General features: G+C 42.3%; 2 protein-coding genes across 2 annotated transcripts; both read right to left on the bottom strand.

Moving 5' to 3' along the window:
- Positions 1–6,095: 6,095 nt before the first annotated feature.
- On the bottom strand, positions 6,096–10,608 carry cox7a2l (cytochrome c oxidase subunit 7A2 like). The gene is made up of 3 exons (XM_069159809.1): positions 10,456–10,608; positions 7,014–7,148; positions 6,096–6,453 (listed from the first exon to the last, which is right to left on the bottom strand). Exons 1-3 carry the CDS (start codon positions 10,525–10,527, stop codon positions 6,313–6,315), a joined length of 348 nt encoding a protein of 115 aa, XP_069015910.1. The 5' UTR covers positions 10,528–10,608; the 3' UTR covers positions 6,096–6,312.
- A 2,757-nt stretch (positions 10,609–13,365) lies between these two features.
- On the bottom strand, positions 13,366–17,916 carry kcng3 (potassium voltage-gated channel, subfamily G, member 3). Its single transcript, XM_069160324.1, has 2 exons — positions 17,096–17,916; positions 13,366–15,576 (listed from the first exon to the last, which is right to left on the bottom strand). The coding sequence occupies exons 1-2, from the start codon at positions 17,719–17,721 to the stop codon at positions 14,931–14,933; spliced, it is 1,272 nt and encodes a 423-aa protein (XP_069016425.1). The 5' UTR covers positions 17,722–17,916; the 3' UTR covers positions 13,366–14,930.
- Positions 17,917–18,927: the final 1,011 nt, after the last annotated feature.

Below are 18,927 nucleotides of genomic sequence, written 5' to 3'. Positions count from 1 at the left end.
GTGGCCATTTAATTTGGATTTGTATGGTTTGTAGCTGAAACTTGCCTCGGAAACGGGGATTTATTTTTGATGGGTTGAATCTAAAATAGCTCAAACCTGTAGGTGGAGCTGTTGGATCACCACCTGTGTGTGTGTGTGTGTGTGTGTGTGTGTGTGTGCGTGTGCTTGTGTTTTATGTGAAGGTAAATAGATGCTGGGTTCCAAATGACATACTTCCTTTAGTACAGTAATAAATAGTGCTCTTACATGTTAGCACTCTTACTTACACTGGCCAGAAATAACCTCAGTGTGTGAATATATCACCCACCAAAATATCTGCAGCTTTAAATATTTTACCCAGAAATGAACTTGTTTTTCATGGCTTCTGTCCAGCAGCAGTAGTGAAAAAGAAACGGCAGCAGCTTCAGACGCCTTAATTTGAAAACCTCTTTACGTCGGTAAATGCAGCGAAGGCGGCGACCGTTCAGGGTGAAAAGTGTCCAGCGTTTCAGACGAATTTTTGGATCGTTTCAAGTGCGTCATCCTGGTACTTGTGCGCTACAAGTACCAGGATGATGCAAGTTTCTGTACTTGAAAGTGTGAAGGCACTTGTGCACTCAAAATAGTGAGTACACAAGTATTGCCATTTGGAACACAGCAGGAGTTTAAATGAAGAACCTAATTTGCACAGGAATACAAACTAATCAGAATTTGCGCTATTGCAAAAGTCAAGATTGACAGTTTAAAAAACTAAAAACAAAGTGCAAACTGTGCCGATACACACACACACGTGCGCACACACACACACACACACACACACACACACACACACACACACACACACACACACACACGTACACACACTGAGGCACTTGAAGCCCACAACTGATGAATACTGTACCTTTTTGAACAACCATTAATCTTGCTCCAACTCTATTCCGACGCCCTCCTCCCGCCCCAGTTCTCATTCTCATTCCACCTTTTCACGTCCTCAGGCAACCGTATTGATTCACTTTCATTTTGGGGACATTAATTTACCTCCTTTCATGCTGCCCACATCTCTTGTTCTCCCTCGCAGCTGAGTAGCCACAGTGAAATGTACATTTTCCCGCACCGGGGTGTCAAATTGCTGAGTAAGTGAAGGATGTCGTTTGCAGACAGTCTAGACACTTTGTAATACAATCAAAGTTCAGCAATTAGAAAAATTCTATCAGTTCTGCAGCTTGAAATGTATTGTTTCGTATTATAGAGATTGGTGGATGGTTGCAGTTCACAGCCAGGGGGCAACGCTGTCCATTCTGCCCTGTGCTTGAACTCTTACATAAGGTTATTGCCAGGGAAAAGCTGGGGAAAATAGCCTGAAGGGAGAGAGGGAGAGAGAGAGAGAGGCCTTTTAAAAAGCCTTCATAGGCTTACAACACCAATTAACGCACTTTTTTTCCCCCCCATGCTTCAACTTTAAACCTCCATCTCTGTGTTGAGATTCAATCTGACCCCATGCTGTCAGCTCCATTAACCCTCGGTCTCCGTGCTTCTTTCTCTACTTTCCATCTCGGCCGTGGTATGTCATTAGCCGTGGAGAGCAGAGGCGCTGGCAAGAGGGTGGCCCTTGGAGAGCAAAAGGTGTGATTTCACCCTCACCTGAGCTAAATCTCACATCAGATTTCACCTCCGGCGTCGCTGTACCATCAGCATATATTTTTAGGAAGGCTAAGATGAGTCACGTTTTTTTTCTAGTGGTTTTTGAGTGTGTTTTTTGCGGTGTAATCCAAGTACTGTGTTCCACTTGTGGTTGTTTCATCTGCTAACAAAGAACAGAGCCATTCACACACACACACACACACACACACAAGCTACTGCCTCACAAATTGCTCTCCTCATTCAATCTCAGAGAACTTTATTTATTCATTATTATTCGCGATTGTGGCAGGGCATTGTGAGGAGAGGTAATTTGTCACTCCCTGCCAGCCCTCTCCCCACAGCCTTTTCTGCAAGGCGCTTGCTGTTTGTTTGCTGTTTGCAGATCAGTTATGTTCCTGCTTTGTTCCTCTGACGAGACACAAGCAGGGTTGGTAGACTCTGAATCGGTATTTTTAAGGGTACCATTGAATCAATAAGAAGAAATGACTGTGCAGTGTGAAAAGACCAACACAGAAAATGAACACTCAGGTCTTGCATGCAGTTCTGTGCAGCCTTTTAATCTCGTTTAGGTCGTGTTGGTTTTACAGCCTGCATATTTAATGTAAGGTTCGGTACCACAGCTCTTATTTTACTCTGTTTGCAGCAGCGGAAATCAGCCCAACACTTACCACAGTGAAAAGCAGAGTGAATACCAAAATGAATCCTCATCTGGAGACCAGGAACATGACACTGTACGAATGCTAATGTTGCTCCTTGTCTGCCGGATGTGAATGATGACGATCAAAAGAGCTGTAACTTAAAGGAGATAACTGTGTTTTTGTACGTTAGTCTAATTAAGGACAGTAATGTCTGGTACATACAGTATTTGTTAGAAACTTGTAGTGATCTTAGTTGTACGTGTCCAGGGATGATGATGCTGTCCATTGGTCAGTCCACCTCTTTAATCCAGATCATAGACATTTGCTGATAAAAAAACCAAAAACCTTTTAAATAACCTGGTTAATGAATACTTGCCGAACCAAAGAAGACCTGTCTCTGCTGTCCTGGTGCTGCTGTATTTACTGCCAATATATTTTAGTATTACAACATGCTAATATGATGAATATTATTTGATTGAATGTTTATTAATTCATCGGCCAAGTATATTTCACGCGCAAGAAACTTGATTCCGGGTCTAGTGTCTCTCACACAACAATCGCTCAGCAGAGATAACATAGATGCGAGCGGATGCATAATTGAAGCAACAGGTCGATCTGTTTTCCCAGTAGGGAGTACTGAAATAAATAATAAATGTGTGATGAAAATAATTGACCTGATATACATAAATTCAGTGGTTATAAAATCAGAGAGCACAACACAGAGGCAGCCATCCGTGGCGCTGCTTTGTATTCTGATATTTTTTCTGCTGCATTGGCATTTTGTCCTTATTATTCTGAGCAGTATTTTGAGCATTTGCCTCAAAGCCTCGCTGGGCCGAAAAACATCCCACCCAGACATTAATACAAGAGGAAAAAAGGCAAGAGGAGGAAAGCAAAAGGCGTATTTACTAGACAAAAGAGAGAAAGGAAAAAGAACCATAGCAATTTGGAGAGACAGAACAATAGCTGCACATAAAAATCAATGTCATAAGTCTATCTCCAAATCATCTTTTTGCTTATGCATTTACAGAAGAAATGATTTGCCCTATTTCAGATACATTTTTCTGTATTCTATTTCGAATTTACATCTCCCAAATTTGTATATTTAGTTTGGATTAACGAGTCCTCCTAATCAATCCAGAAATTTTACACGGGAGAAGGTGGTTTGACAGGATGGAGGTTCCTCATAATACGAGATGTTAATACCTTCCTTTGAGAAGGGATTCCTTTCTGTAAAGAAAAAAATAATATTTCTAATTTTCTCCTGAAATGTTGCACCCAATCTCCATGTAACAGCCTCCTTGTCACACTCCTCCTCCCCCTTCTCACATCCCACCTGCTTCCTGTGTTTTGTCTCTCCTTTTGCCCCAGTTTCTTGTCTTCACACTCCCTCCAGCGTGCACTTCATTAACAGTTGGGCGAGCTGTGTTGCCGAGTCGTAAACATGTTATTGCGGTGCTTTCATGTCTCTCCCGCCTGCTCAAAGAGCAATGACAAAAGGGTCCATTGTTCCTGAGGGAAATTCAAGTGGGCTGTCGTGACGTCGGAGGGATGGGGCAGACAGAAGGTTAGCATGAAGGGGACACTGAAGGATTCCTCGATTCCTCAAATCAAAACCATATATACTACTGCAGCTAAAACTGTTTTAGTGATGACAGCGCAGGGTGGCTGACTTGATGGTTCCTCACACCTAAATATCTCAACAACCCTTGGATGGGTTTCCATGAAATTTTGTTCAGACCACATAAATGGACGCGGTCTCCGGGTCTGAAAAATGAAGCCTATGCTGTAAAGTGCAATACCATCGAGGGCCACTAGGGGCTGACTCCAAAGAAAATATTACCTGAAAGTCGTGATGGTGTCATTAGGTGAATTCCCTCCTTCTTGACCAGTACTCTGGTGACCCTTCTGAAAATATTTCCATAAATAATGAGACATTAGGCCTCAAAGAAAGGCATGTGAGGGAGCGTGTCAGGTTTGATTGACATGCCCAGGGTGCAGTCAGGTTCCCCGTATAGGTCGGCAGGTGTAGTGTCCTCTCAATCAGGTCCAACCCTCGCTCCTCTCCAACTCTTCCAAATATGGTCACTTCTGGCTCCAAAAAAATCTGGATGGCGACGGGTAAAATGCCAGACTGGAGGCTTCAAAACGAGCCCACGTCATCACTGTGCAATCAGTACAACAAGGACTGGGCACATCAAGGTCTAACATCTTATTGCATTGTGGCTGATGATAATTGCTCGGCGTTTTTTAAACACCTTTCCAATACATATAATCTTGCTAAAACAAAAATCCTCAGACATTTGTAGGAAATTAAAATTTAGACAAAGGGGATCTCAAGGACAAAATGAAAGCTGGGAGCAGCGAGGTAAAACAAAAAGGACGGTCTGTTTTCCTTATTTTTGGGGCTTGTACTGAATTCAGATCCGTCGACTGGAGAGGACATCGTCACCGTCATGTTCATAAAACCAGTTTAAGACATAGCTTTGCGGCATGGTACATCATGTTGCCATTAGAAGATGGTGTATTTTTTGCCATGAAAGGATGCACACGGTCCCCACTAATACTCAGACGGGCTCGGCTAGTATAAAGGGCCCAAATTGTGCCAAGAAAACGTTCCCCACACCATCTCCAGCCTGGACTGTTGACACGAGGCAGTTTGGGTCCACGGATTCATGCTGTTCATGACAAATTGTGAGTCTACCATCTGGGTTCCTCAGCAGAAATCGAGATCCATCAGACGTTTTTCCTCGGTCTTCAGCTGTCCGGTGCACACTACAGCCTCACATTTCTCTTCTTGGCTGACAGGAGCGGAACCCGGCTTGATCTTCTGCTGTTCGACATGTGGTGCATCTTTGGGCTGCTTCTCTGCTCATCGCAGCTACAAAGAGTGGTTACAGAGTGTGAGTTGATGTAACCTTTCAGTCGGCTCCTACCATGGTGTCGTGAACCAGGCAAATCAGTCTGACACCAATAATCACGCTGCGGTCAAAGACATTTTCCCCTTTCTGATATTTGCTGTGAAGCGCCTGACCTGTATCTGCACTGCTGCCGCGTTGATTGTCTGACTGTGTAATCAAGCAACAGTACCCTAATATATTTTACTCATACATTTTAGAGGTACTTTATGCATTCACATTTTCTGCTACTTCATATGTTTTTCCTCCGCTACCTTTTTATAATAATTAAATCATAATAATGAGCTTCATAAGCATATTTAGCATGTAAAAAGAGGCATGTCAATTAACACGGGGACAAATTTAGAAAATGTAGTTTTCATTTCACTTCTTCCACCCACTGTAAATGCGCCCGATATAACAGATGGCAAGTCACTGGAAGACTCCGTCCCCATTCAAGTGTGCATGTCATCCTTATGAATGTACTCTCGCTTCAAAACATGAATACAAATTAAATTTGAAAAGAAATATACGACACACAACAAGAGAAGGAGAGGCAGAGAGACCGAGCTGACCGTCAGATGAGGTGGTGAAGAGCATCTGACATCACACCAGGGCCCACACATATAAATACTGTATGAGACAGTACTGAAGCCAAGTGAGCAGCAGCTATGTTCCAGACGGGGTGTCTCCATCATGCATGCTCTCTCTCTCTCTCTCTCTCTCTACCTCGCGCACACATCACGGCCCCGCCGCGAGCCCGTTGAAAGCTGTGATAAAAAAATAAAAATCCAATCTTTACAGCACTCTCTGCCTCCAGAGATGACAAACCCCTCTACTCTCACGTATGATGTCCGTGCTTCTGCTGGTTGGTCGGCAGTAATGACGCCTCTTCAACAAGTGACACGATGCAGGAAGGAAAGACGCCTGAAGTCGAGCCTTTTCTTTTAAAATTTATTAACTTAGACATCTTTTTCGAAGGTGGCAGACATTAGAAGTGTTATCATTGGTTTGATATCCTGATAGTGATAATTTCTCATCTGAAAAGAGTCCCAAGAGGTGGCATAGTGAGGGCAGACGGAGACGGTGAACGGAGGGTAGATTACAGGAGCGACATGCCGGAGGTGTTACAGTGAGATTCCCCCGGTTTGTGTAGGTCACTTTTTGTTGGGCTGGGCCGCGATGTAGAGAGCCACCAGACAGTAGACGACGCCTCCTATGGTGAGAGCCATGGTGGTGCGGTACAGGAGCCTGTCTGGGACCCCGCGCTTCAAATGGATGGGGACACCGTCCGCCGTCTTGAGAGGAGGCGGAGGATGGTGGGAGAAAGAGGAAAGAAAGGAGAAAATTAAGGGACATAAATTCATGACGTTGTGGCTGACTACTTACACCCTCATAACTAATAATCGCAACTAGCTACTAATTTTCTTGACAGTTGCGTGATACAACCAACCAACACGGCAAGGATGATCAACAAGTGTGCATTCATTTTAAATATTTCTTTGTGTTTCAGTGTTTAAACAAAACCATGTTTCCTTCCACATGAACATCTACAAGATACTGCGACTGCCCTTTTACTTGAGTGATCGTTCTGCCCAACCTCAGCCTCTCTTATTATTTCTGTTCCTGTTTATTGAGTGCTGATTAATGAGGGTTGGTGGGTGGCAGAAGGTGAACAGAGAGTGAACAGAGAGTGAACTAAATATCAGTAATCACCTAGTGCGAAGAAATCTTTACCACTTTGACTGATAAAGCCGGCACATCATGAACTTTGAGTAAATTAAGAAGATGTGACTCGCGGAGAAGATTATGAGAAAATTAGCTTCTTGGTATTAGACTGGTGCCTTTTTTCAGTTACCTGGAATAACTTCTGGAGGTCAGGAACCCGGTTTGCTCCCATGTACTCCACCGTGCCCACGCCTTCCGACACCAACTTGGTGGGTGTAGCAAAGATCATGGTTGGGGACTCTGCTGGCAAACCTGGCTTCAGCCCCTGAAGGAAAACCAAGAACAATGCACAATTGGATTCTTTGTCCGAAACATACACGTGCAAGAAATTAAATTACAACATTACTGGAGTTTCTGTAAGAACTATACGTTGTTCTTCTGACCTTTTCATGTTTTTAAGTTATATCGCAGTGAAGAATCTCGGTGAGCAAAGAGCATTTATTCGTATTTTACCCAGTTTCATGCAATTCAGCGCCTCTTCCATTCAATCTAAAAATGTATTGGGTGAAATATGCTTCAATTTGAAAATGATAAGGCACCTTGTCAAAGAAGTGTTGTGAAAGTAAGCGAGTCCTTGCATCTGTTCGAGCGTATTTATGGTTGGAAAACATTTGTACTATTTTGGCATCGGTATAATGGATTTTAAATTTGAGCAGTGTCTAATGTAGAAGAAAATATATGAACGTGAGCTAGGCAAAGCTGACGTGGTCAAAATATTTTCTGAATTGTGTCCAAATTTTGAGTGATTGGATGATGAGATTTGCATTAATGTACTGGAATTTTTGACAATAATAACAATTTTAAAAAAGCTCTTAAAAGTCATCATCTCAAATTGATTTTCTGTACATTAAGAATGACCAAAGTGGATAAGCGCTCGACTGAGCTACCGGCTGCTGAATAAACACAAGTGATTGCTTGATTGGATTTTGTTTTCAAGCTATGGCTCCGCTTGAAATGTTGAAGTGCCTGTTTAGATTATTAAAGAGAACCGCAAGTGGCTGCTCAACAGCATCTAGATTTATGTTTTATGTACAGCAGTTCAATGTTGTAGCTTTGAATGATGATATTTTGTTGAGCTCCTTCTCTGAAGTTTACACACCTCCTACAAAGAAACCCCAGACCATGATGTCGTTATATTTGTTAAATATGTAATCTGCAGATAACCTGAAGCACACCGCGGTGTCGATAAAGTCTTCGTTAGTATCCTGTCACTTGGAGGAAGCTTCTCACCCACTTTGGTTTTGGAAGTTATTGGGAGACCTCTTACCTCGTTAGAGCGTGTGGAGGCAGACGGTGTGGGAGCGGGGAAATTAATTCTGACATGAAAATGCGGAGCCACCGAAAGCAGATTATTTTTTACTTGTCATTTAAGAGGGGCTTTTACGAAAAGTTTTCACAGCAGGAAATCACATCTGTGGATTATACCAGAAATATGAAGATGATTCCTGTTTGTATTTCCTGTAGATTGTGTGACTTTTTTTTACAGAGGATGCTGAAGAATAATAAGCAAAAAGCAAAAGGAAAAGGAAGAAAAATGCTGCCTTCGAGCGTCTGGTGGAAGGACTTCCCTAACCCTCACCCGATCACATGCAGGTTAGGTAAACCGGAAACGCGACATTGCCTGAAGATGTGACTCATTAGTGTCAGTGTCGTTGTCTGTCATTCTTTTTTTTTTTTTTTTTTTACACAATCCCACACTTTCTAATCGACCTGTCTCTATCGATCTGCCGAGAGCGTGATGGTAGAGGTGAGACCGAAAGGACAGATGGAGCTGAGGTCAGAGGACCAGCTTTCAAGGTGATAATTAACCCAGTGGAAAAAGATGCGGTTGCCATGGTATTACAAATGGAGCTGCAAAAAGAAACTGTGCAAACAGTTTCCGGTAAAGGCAAGATGTCTTATTCACGCTTCTTGTGACTGATGTGACGTAAATTTCATCATCTGCCCAAGTTAGTGAGGGTTCGTGTGCAGCACATTAGCCCAAAATTTGGGACCACGCATGAGCCAGAAAAACAAAATGGAGGTTTATTTTAAGGAGAGGAGAATTGCCATTCTGCAGCTTTCTAATTCATCACTGAAAGAGTTTATTTTGCGATATGACACTAGGTATTGTCTTACATATTGGACACTGTAATATTGTGCTGCGGCATAATTGTTGTCTTTTCTTGCTTTTAAATTCTGCATGATGATTATTTCTCAAAAATCTCATCATGTGAATATTTTGCAATATTGAAATTGAGTTAATTGGAGTAAAGTTCAGTTTCTATTGAAGTTTCGAGGGATGTTAGTTTAACTGTAATGTTATTTTTGGAGGAAGTAGTTCAAGGAGCTGCTGAACTGTCTTGTATTATACTGCATAAAAGAAGTGTTTCTGTTCCTAATATAATCCGGCTGGACAAAAGAGCACAAACAGCTGTGAGTATAATGCAATAAAATCCAACTGCACAAACGTTAAAATGAAGTTAGTGTGTGATTACAGGGTGTACCAAAAGCATTGTAAACAACACAGACAAACAATTATTTCACTTGTGGCTGTATGATATGATATACCGCAGTGTATTTACTATTAAACAGTAAAAAGATGAAATCAAAGTTTATCACATTATCTCCACCGCCTGCTGCTGTTGTTGCTGTTGTTTGATTATCAGCTGATGGGATCCGACACCTCTCATACTGCTTTGTGTCACTGAACTTTCAATTTGTAATGTTGTAAGTATTGAATTTGCTCTCAGATATGACTATTTATTATATATATTGAGAAGAAAAATCTGATCTCAGTGAGACTTCCTTTACAACTAAAGCGTGATCTAACTAACGAATGTGTCGCGACACCTTAGTGGTAGCTATAGTGACATTTTTCTGGTTTGCCGTCAGGACAGGTCAGCTGTAAATCAGTATTAGGATTCACTGTTGTAACGATCTCATATACCAACTTGTTTGTTTTTCACTTTTTCCGGACATCGAAGATGATTTCTCTTCTTACCGACTACGTGTTGTTCAAGTGACTTTGAAACCGAGATACAAGGGAGCTTCAAAGTTGTTTAAACCACGATCACAGAGGTCAAATAAACAGATAAAGGTCAAATCTGGCTCTGGGAGGCCACTGAATTTTGAAATTGTCTGTAAAACAAAATAAAATCACAGCAAGGCCAGATCCGCAGATCAGAAATAGCATTTCATAATAAAAAAAAATTTAAAAAAAAGTTATGTGATGGAAAAGGGGAATTGCATTGGGTAAAAATAATAATAATAATTAAAAAAAAAGAAAAAAAAGCAGATTACTTCATAAAAAAAAAAGATCAATAACGTCACGAGGCTTCGTTGAAATGAAATAACTTAATTCAAAATGAATTAAACTAATGTTTAACCGCCAGTAGGCTCGTCGTTATCTTTGAACATAACCAACCCGTCAAGGTTGCAGGATTGAGCGCACACGTGTTTACGCGGAGTTAACTTCGCTCTTCAAATCTCTTCGACCCGGTTCGGAGAGGCTAACGGAGCCCAACACGATGATATCAAAAGGTCACGCCCGACGGTTACCGACTCGGTTTCTCACCGACACCCGGTCTCACCTGGGGGCTGTAGGCGGCCGCGGGAGCGGACCCCGTCAGTTTCTGGGTCAAACCGCTGAACTTGTAGTACATTTTTTTTTTTTCTTCCCGCTGAAGGACAGCGAAGGGTGCTAACCACAACAAAATCAGCCGGTAAGGGACTTCCCGCACAGCGACCCGTCGAGGGAAAGTGACGTGACAGTCAAGCTGGCTCAAAACTGCCTGTTTAATATTCGAGTGGGGGAAGGCGTCGGTGGAAGAAGTATTCAGGTTCTTTACATTAGTGAAAGTACTAAAACCCGACTGTAAAAAAAAAAAAAATACTCCACTACAAGTTAAAATCCTGCATTCAAGTAAAAGTATTTAAGTATTATCAACAAAATGTAGGCCTACTCAAAGTATCAAAAGTAAAAGTGCACACTATGCAAATAATTTGTTTTTTTCGGTTATTTCTGTAAACACACATGCTGAGTCAAAGGGTTGGACCCTTATTGGTTAAACAGCTGGTTGAGTTATTTTCCTGCTCCTCCATTGTCCAACTTTCTGGATTCATCTCTGGAGGTGGTCAGAGGTGCATCGAACACACAGTTAATTCATATCAATACCTATGTTTTATTTGTATACTGGCATGGTCTTAAAATCGTTTTTTGTTTAAAAAAAAAATAAAGTCTGGGATCATAGGGGGTATAGTAGTTTTCATTCTGTGGCAATAATTAACTAGACAGCATTGTTTTGACATTAATGCCCTGAATGCGGCCTATTTTGGAATTTTGCAATCTCCTGACTTGAGCTGTTAGATTACAAGAAGTGCATTTCAACCATGAGGGTACAAATTCAGAACAACAACAATCAAGAAAGTACAATTTTCTTCAAGAAAGCCAAACTTCTAAGTGCTATAAGTAAGTGCCATTTTAAGTGCTACTGTTCAAGGTAAAGTCTGAAGAGGTGTGTTTTTAGTTTGCGGCGGAAGATGTACAGACTTTCTGCTGTCCTGATGTCGGTGGGGAGCTCATCCCACCATTTAGGAGCCAGGACAGCAAACAGTCTTGATTTTTGTAGAGTGTTTAGCTCACAGTGAGGGAGCAACAAGCCGATTGGTAGAAGCGCTCTGCTTCTACCAATCGGCTTGTTGCTGGAGGGAAGGGATGAACAGATTGCTTCTCCTTTAATTAACTTCATCAACTGCTGTTGTCAATTTACAGGCCATCCTCTCACACCAAGAAAGCACCTGCCGCGTCGTTGGTGGAAGAATTTCTTATTGATGACACCAGCGGTGGTCAAGTAAGTTCATCCAGCTACGCATAAAACGAGCAATCGGTCATCTTTAGCCTAAAATATGTAACTCCAAAAGGAATATTTATGTTCTCTGAGTGTTTTTCGTAATGCAAGAATGACAATGCAATTCAGAGTGAAATGTTGCATTTCGTACTCCGCTGCATTTATCTGACAACTAATGTTACGACATTTTCTTTTCAAATTAACATTTCACTTTTACCTTTTTGATACTTAATATAATAACTTTTGTGGTCTGTATTTTTTGTTTGTTTGTCTGGCATCATCATTATTGGGTCAAAATTATAATCTGCTGAGAGCTTTGATTCATGACCCATCGCAGTTTTGGACTCTTATCTCTTCCTGTTTTATTTTCGAATCTTCCACCTTTTAATACCTTGTACCCTTGCTTTGTTTTTCCATCAGGTAATAGTGTATATAAGGTTCGGCCTGTTCACCTCCCAGTTGTTGTTGGAATGAACGGTGATTTGCAAGTGCAAAATGGTGTGTACCTGAGCTCCATCTACCTGTTCGTTTCCTTTTTGTATTTAAATCCAATGTTTTCGTCGGCTTGCCTTACTTCTTCTGAACCATGCTGTTTTTTCAATACTTAGCACCTCAGTGTCGAGCGTTTTGTGTACTGCTTCTTCTCGTGAGCCATAACAAAACTGTCATTCCCATCAGCCCTCATCAGCAACTGTTAATTCAAGATACTTAACTGACATTATCATGCCAAGTACCTACTTCACATCAGCATATCAGATCTGTCCTTGTGAACCTCTCTGCATGTTCACATTAGCATTTAAAAGAGCAGCTTCATCTCAATAGTATCTCAATGTACTTGTTTTCTTACTTGGTTTACAACAAGACATTCAGACATAAAGAAAGGGTGGAAAAATGAACATTCATATGGTGCAGTTATCAAAACACCAAATGAGAGAATGACTTGAAGAAAACTGGTTTTGATCTCTCCAGTAATATTTTTTTTTTTTAAAGAATCTAAGAACCTCTGAAGCCTTGATTTAGTAGGGAAAATACTTATTTTAGTTTTTCCTTTAATTTGTTGGCCATAAATGAATTGTTATTTGCCTCAGGTGCACAAAGAGCTGAGTGAGAGCAAACAGCCATCAGGGCTCCACTGACAGATGTGTAACAGGTTTGAACCCTTTGGATCAGTGAAGCAGCAGTTTCGATTTACCCTTATAGCAGTACTTAGTGAACTAGACTGTGGTGCAACGCTCACCCCTGTGTAAATCTGATAAGTGCACTGACTGCCCTTGCCAACGGGCTCAGGTGTTCCTCACATCAAATGTCATGTTCCGAAGCCTTCGGGAGACATGACCCAAAAGGTTTAGATCGTGTGTCATCACATCAAGACTTTTAAATTATCGAGCTCCAGCTGCCAGAAATGCCAGTTATCACATCTTGAGGCGATTCAGTCTGACATTAATTAGCATAGGTAATTTACAGTAGTTAATTAAGAGGGATATTTTTAATTACAAGTAAGGGATGCAAAAATCTTGAAGAAAAATATTCAAACACTGAAAGCAGACGACGGAGTCCGATAATTCTGAGATCACGACACATAAATCTGACCCATTTTTATGCCACTATTTGATTTGTAATGGGCTATTAGATCTTCACAGACATTTTGCACAGAGTAATTTTATTATAAAAAGCTCACATTGATCACAATAATTACAAGTCCATAGTGTGCTGATGGAAAAAGTTTTGATTGATGGTTTCAATCAGGCCTGGATTACAAAAAATTCACTGAGCTATTAACTATGCTACATGATTCATGTATTGTAAAACGGCAGCGACAGTTAAACTACTTAAAAAGCACATCAATAACAACAACAAGGATATTGAGACGTCTACAATACATACAACTCATCCAGCGGAGATTATGGGGAAATTACACGCAGTGTGTAGACACAAGGACAGACAGATAATGAACAAATGCATTAATTGTTTTAATTTCCTTTGCAACAGAAGCGCAGCATCTTCGATGTGTGTGTGTGTGCATTTATGCGTAAAAAGAGGATGGTTGATTACAACAGGAGGAAGAAGAGAGGAGATGCAGAGAAAGCCTGTTGTGTGGGAGAGGTGTTGACTTGTTTGTTTGGATCATGTCTCCTCAACAAATCATACCATCTTGGCAAAACTTGGCCTGTGCAGAAATGTCTGAATCATGAATGTCAGAACCATCATCTGTGACAGCCCTGACTGCTCTTTTTTGGGGTTTTTCAACACTTTTTCTTTTTTAAAGTAGTTTCAACTGTGATGTCATATTCCCAGTATTCGTAGGAAAGAAATGCTGCGTGCCAGTCAAAAGGTATGCGTGGATGTAGCCTATTGGTGCACACAAATCAACCAAAATGATTGGCATGTTGGAGGATGCGGTTGCCTTGGAGACACAGAAATACAAAATGCCTTGCATTCACTGACAAATGGAGAAGCGCTACACGCTCCATCTATTCACTCTTTGTACTCAGACAGGGCTTCACGGTCTGTCATTTTTGGTCAATAATCTTTTTATCCTCAATTTCATACTCCATTTGCCCTGTCATATCTCTCTCCTTTTTATTGTCTGCCACCTTGTAGTCCTCTCTGACCTGTCTCCATATTTCATTATCCTTGGTTTAAGCTCCTCCTACTCACTTAAACCCTCTGTACCCTTCCTCCATCCCCACTTTGTGGTCCCTTGCTTACTCCCCTTTTTTCTCTTATTTCACCGGTCGAACAGAATGCATCTAGGTCACACATCAATCTTGTGTAACTTGTACCATCTGGGTGCAAAGCCTAGACAAAGTGACAGGCTGATGGCCAGACAAACAAACACAAAGACACACATTGCGCTTGATGCAGCCATCTCCGCCAGTGTGTAACCCACGGGAATACAGTGTAAACAGCAGCCACTGTCAAAACTGGATTGAGTGCACGTGTGTGTGATAAATAAATAATGATTTGTCTATTCCTATTATTCTGTTCAAACGGTGTTGTTCAGGAGACGGTGTTCTGGTTGAAGACAGTCATTGGAAAGCGTCCACGCGACAGACAGCATCTCGGCCGTGTCAATAAAATCAGGCGCTGCTCAGGGAGGAAACGGGGCCGTTTTGCGTTGTTGTTTCTCAATGGGATCGGCAGGTCTACTGGTGTGATGAGTTTCTTTCAGATGGGGGGGGGGCAGGGCCGTAGAAGTTTTGGTATAAATGCATTATTCATCGCAGCAACTCCAACGACAGGTTGCGTGCATACCTGGCCGAACGGAGTTTGAGTTCATGGTAGCACTGAACAAAACTGTGGTAGATGAATGTGATGGGCAGCGCGAGGAGGACAATGCCACTCACGACGCACATTCCCCCGAGCACCCGTCCACCGACTGTCACTGGGTACACATCCCCGTACCCCACTGTTGTCATGGAGATTATGACCCACCAGGCAGCGGCCGGGATGCTGGCGTAATCCGGGTTCTGCGTGCCCAAGTCCAAGCCGTATTCCAGTAGCTGGGCCAGTGCGCTGTATATCGCCATGGCGACGCAGACAAACACCATCAGCATGACCATCTCCCGATAGCAGCGCGTGAGCGTCAGCCCCAGGGTCTGCAGGCCCAGGAAGTGTCGGGCCAGCTTCATTAGCCAGAACACTCGCATCATCCTCAGCACCCGCAGTATCACCCCAGCAACCCCCAGCCCAGCACCCGGCATCCCTGCCCGGGCCATCGCCATGGTGACATAGTAGGGGGTGATGGCAATGACATCGATGATGTTCAGCGGTCGGCGGAGGAACTCCCACTTGTCTCTGGCAACCAGAAAGCGCACAAAGCACTCTGCTGTAAACCAGCCAATACACACTGCCTCCACGATCCTACAGAGAAGAGAGGAGGGGAGAATATACTGTAAACAGGAAATGGCAGAGGAGCGATATGGACGATATGAGATGCCGCTTCACAATCAGCATATGCTGGTAAGAAGGAAGACAAAACGGGGGTGAAGTAAATTATGGGAAATAAGGAGCACATCTGATGCAATTAAGGGCTGACATAAGTAAACAAAGACGGGCAGACAGACACACTGAAGATGAAAGTGCCAGTAAACTGATGGGAGACTGAACAGAAGGAGGGACTAAAACCTCTCAGACAGATGACCTCACAATTATGCCATTGATTAGCACAGCAAAAGCAATTGCACCGAATTAGAGAAGTGGTACTTGTATTTGACATGGAAGCAGCGAGGCCAAGCCAACACCACAGTGCCTGAAGGGCAACTATCAGCACAATTAGACTGATCCAAATTATGGAGCAGGGGAGAGAACTGCATCATCTGCTGGCATGAAACAAAATTCTAATCCCTTTGTCCTCTAGTATAGACGGCACTTTTGGTTGATTACCTAACCGCTGTATTCAAAACAAAACTGAGAAGTATGTCTTGCCTGAGTGGACATACCCGAGCCTTATATAGAGAGTAGCCGGCTCAGGCTTCAGAGAGGACATGAAAGCAGAAACGTGCAGTTTTTCCACCTTGCTCCCATAAACTTAAGTTAAAATGACAGTCATAAGGCTGACTTGTTAATAAGATGGTTCCTGTAAGTGGCTTCCTCTCTTTTTGTTTGCTTCTATTAATCTACTCTCTCTTTGTACACATTCTACTTTCACCTCATTACCCATTTGAATCTTGTGAATCTGACGTGTCTGTCCATGTTTGTCCTTCATGTGCACTATCCAATGTAACCCAACCAACCAATAAAGATATTCGGGTCACTGTGAATAGGAGGGGGACGACCTGAGGGCACAGCTGAGGAGGAAGATTAAAAAGGGACTTTCTACTTGATAATAGACGTTTTGTAGATAATATGGATTGATTATTGATTAACTTTCTTGGTAGCTTGTCTGATTGTCATGTGAAGATCCTTGTGTTTAATGTGATGCCTAAAACTTGGCCGAAAGCACATTGACTTCAGGGGTGTCAATTCACTTAACACCAGGACAAATTTCTAATATCTATGTATAGATTTTTGGCAAGAGAATAATGTATTATCCTGTCATGGTTAAGTTTGACATCATATTAGCACTCAAAAAGCTGGAATATGAACATGGCCTCAGTGCGTCAACCTTCTGGACAATTAATGTATCGTGCACAATGAAGTTTGACTGCTGCTTTGAACGCTTGCAGGTGCTGGTATGAGTGTGGTTATCCATGGGCAGAGTGGTTGTAATGACGGAAACGCATCGTTGACTTGATGTCGCCTGTCGAGCTCACTTTTACGCACCGGACCTGAGGGCACCATCTCACTGAATCCCCACATATTGCGCCAATTATTCGGCAGCATTTTTATGAGGAGAGTGCTTCTATTCCCTAAAGTTACCAGACACTTGACTGTCGCCTACCTGTGCTCCTCCACAATATTTCTCTTGGCTGTATCCCAATCCGGCAGGGTGCTGGCACACAGCATTATCATAGAAATGATCACAAAGATCACGGACACTGAAGCCACAAGCTGCGCTGCAAGGGAAGAGTTGGGCTCCTCAAATATCTTGCGCATTTTCTCCATCCATCGAGCGCGTCCGGTAAGCGGAGTCCGTTGGACCGACTCGTCTGAGCTGTGCTGCTCATCCTCTGACACTCCGATGTCCATCTCGGACAGACTGTCCAGTCCGATATCGGACATCCGGTCGTCCAGGCGTTTCTGACAGCAGGAGTCCAAGTGCGCACTCTCCAGCCCCCAGTAGAGCATCTCCGAGTAGAAGGACAGCTCACACACTCCGGGAACAAATCGGAGTTTACCGGAGCGCACGTACAACATAATGAACACGAAAGCCTGCGCGTGGCGGTCGAAGAAAAACTCATTCCTGTCCCGGTCGTAGTCGTCGCACAGTTCAAGGACCTCTTTCTCGGTTGCACAGGCATGCAGGCGGCTGACGCGCCGGAGAGGGAAATCCCTGATCACTTCACGGGTGAAGGCGTACCGGGTTCCCCCTACATTGAGCACGCAGATGCTCTTTCCAAACTTCATCTTGTCAAATTGTACTCTGCTAAAATTCCTCTTCCCAGTCCATTGCCCCTTCCTTTAAAGGAGTCATGGCAGTTGGGGGGAGCTGACGGTCTCCCCTGCCCCCGGGGCGTGGTTCTCTCTGAATGGAGGTGGCCCTGCGCCGAGGTCAGCGTCTGATAGAAACTATTCCCTGTGTCCCTCACTCTCACTCTCCTTCTCCCTATGTAGCCTGTGGAGGAGACTCTCCACCCCAGTCAGGGGGAGCCAATCCCATCAATGATGTCACATGCGCGCGCGCATGAACGCACGCAGTAAATGGGAAAAAAAAAACAACAAAAAACAACAAAACATGAAGGAACAATATAGAGAAATTCACGCGCATTTAAATCTCCTGTTCCCATAACTATGAAATACTACAAATATTTCCACGCTAGTTTAAAAAAAAATAAAATAAAAATAATATATTATTATTTTTTTTACCGTTTACTCTTTATCTTAAAGAAAAAAGGAAGCATTGGCTATTATGGACAAAATCATGAACAAACTTGAGCAAAACGATCTTAGCAGGTTTGCTCTTTGTTGGATTTGTTAGTTGTATCAAATATTTACTTTAAAACCAGATAGGCTGGTTATTTACAATAACACTGTTGACTGTGTTTCTTGGTTGCTTGTATATTATATATAGATATATACTGTACTGTATGTGTATATATCTATATATATATGTTGACTGTGTTTATTGGTTTGTTGTATATAATATATATAATGTACTGTATATATACTGTGCATTTTATATATTTTTTACTGCTATTTTATTGCTTTTCTATTATATTATTCTATTCTATTGTTTCTATTATTGCTTCTGTATGTATGCTGCTGTGGCGAAAAAAATTTCCCCTCGGGGATTAATAAAGTATATACCTACCTACCTACCTGTTTATGACTTTTCCCAGTAGCCCTGTAATAATATTAATAACTTGTTATATTACTGAAAAACTAAATTTATATATATATATGTTCACCTGTAAAATAGATACACATTCCAGTTATGGCTATTATTTTTTTTTGTAAGACTACGGACACACTGTGTATTAAATCAGGTTTTTTTTTTATTTTTATTTTTTTTATTTTTTTAAGAGGTAAACGTGTTTGTTTATATGTGTGTCTGTGGCTCGCGTTTGCGCGTGCGCGGCTCCCCTCCCAGCGTCACCATTCAGTGGTTTTTCG

This window comes from Embiotoca jacksoni, unplaced genomic scaffold (genome assembly GCF_022577435.1).
Source record: "Embiotoca jacksoni isolate LCO1_2020_lvr unplaced genomic scaffold, fEmbJac1.0.p SCAF_26, whole genome shotgun sequence".
Classification (NCBI taxonomy): Eukaryota; Metazoa; Chordata; class Actinopteri; family Embiotocidae; genus Embiotoca; species Embiotoca jacksoni.
The sequence above is the reverse complement of the archived record's forward strand: the minus strand, read 5'-3'. Positions and strand labels throughout refer to the sequence as shown.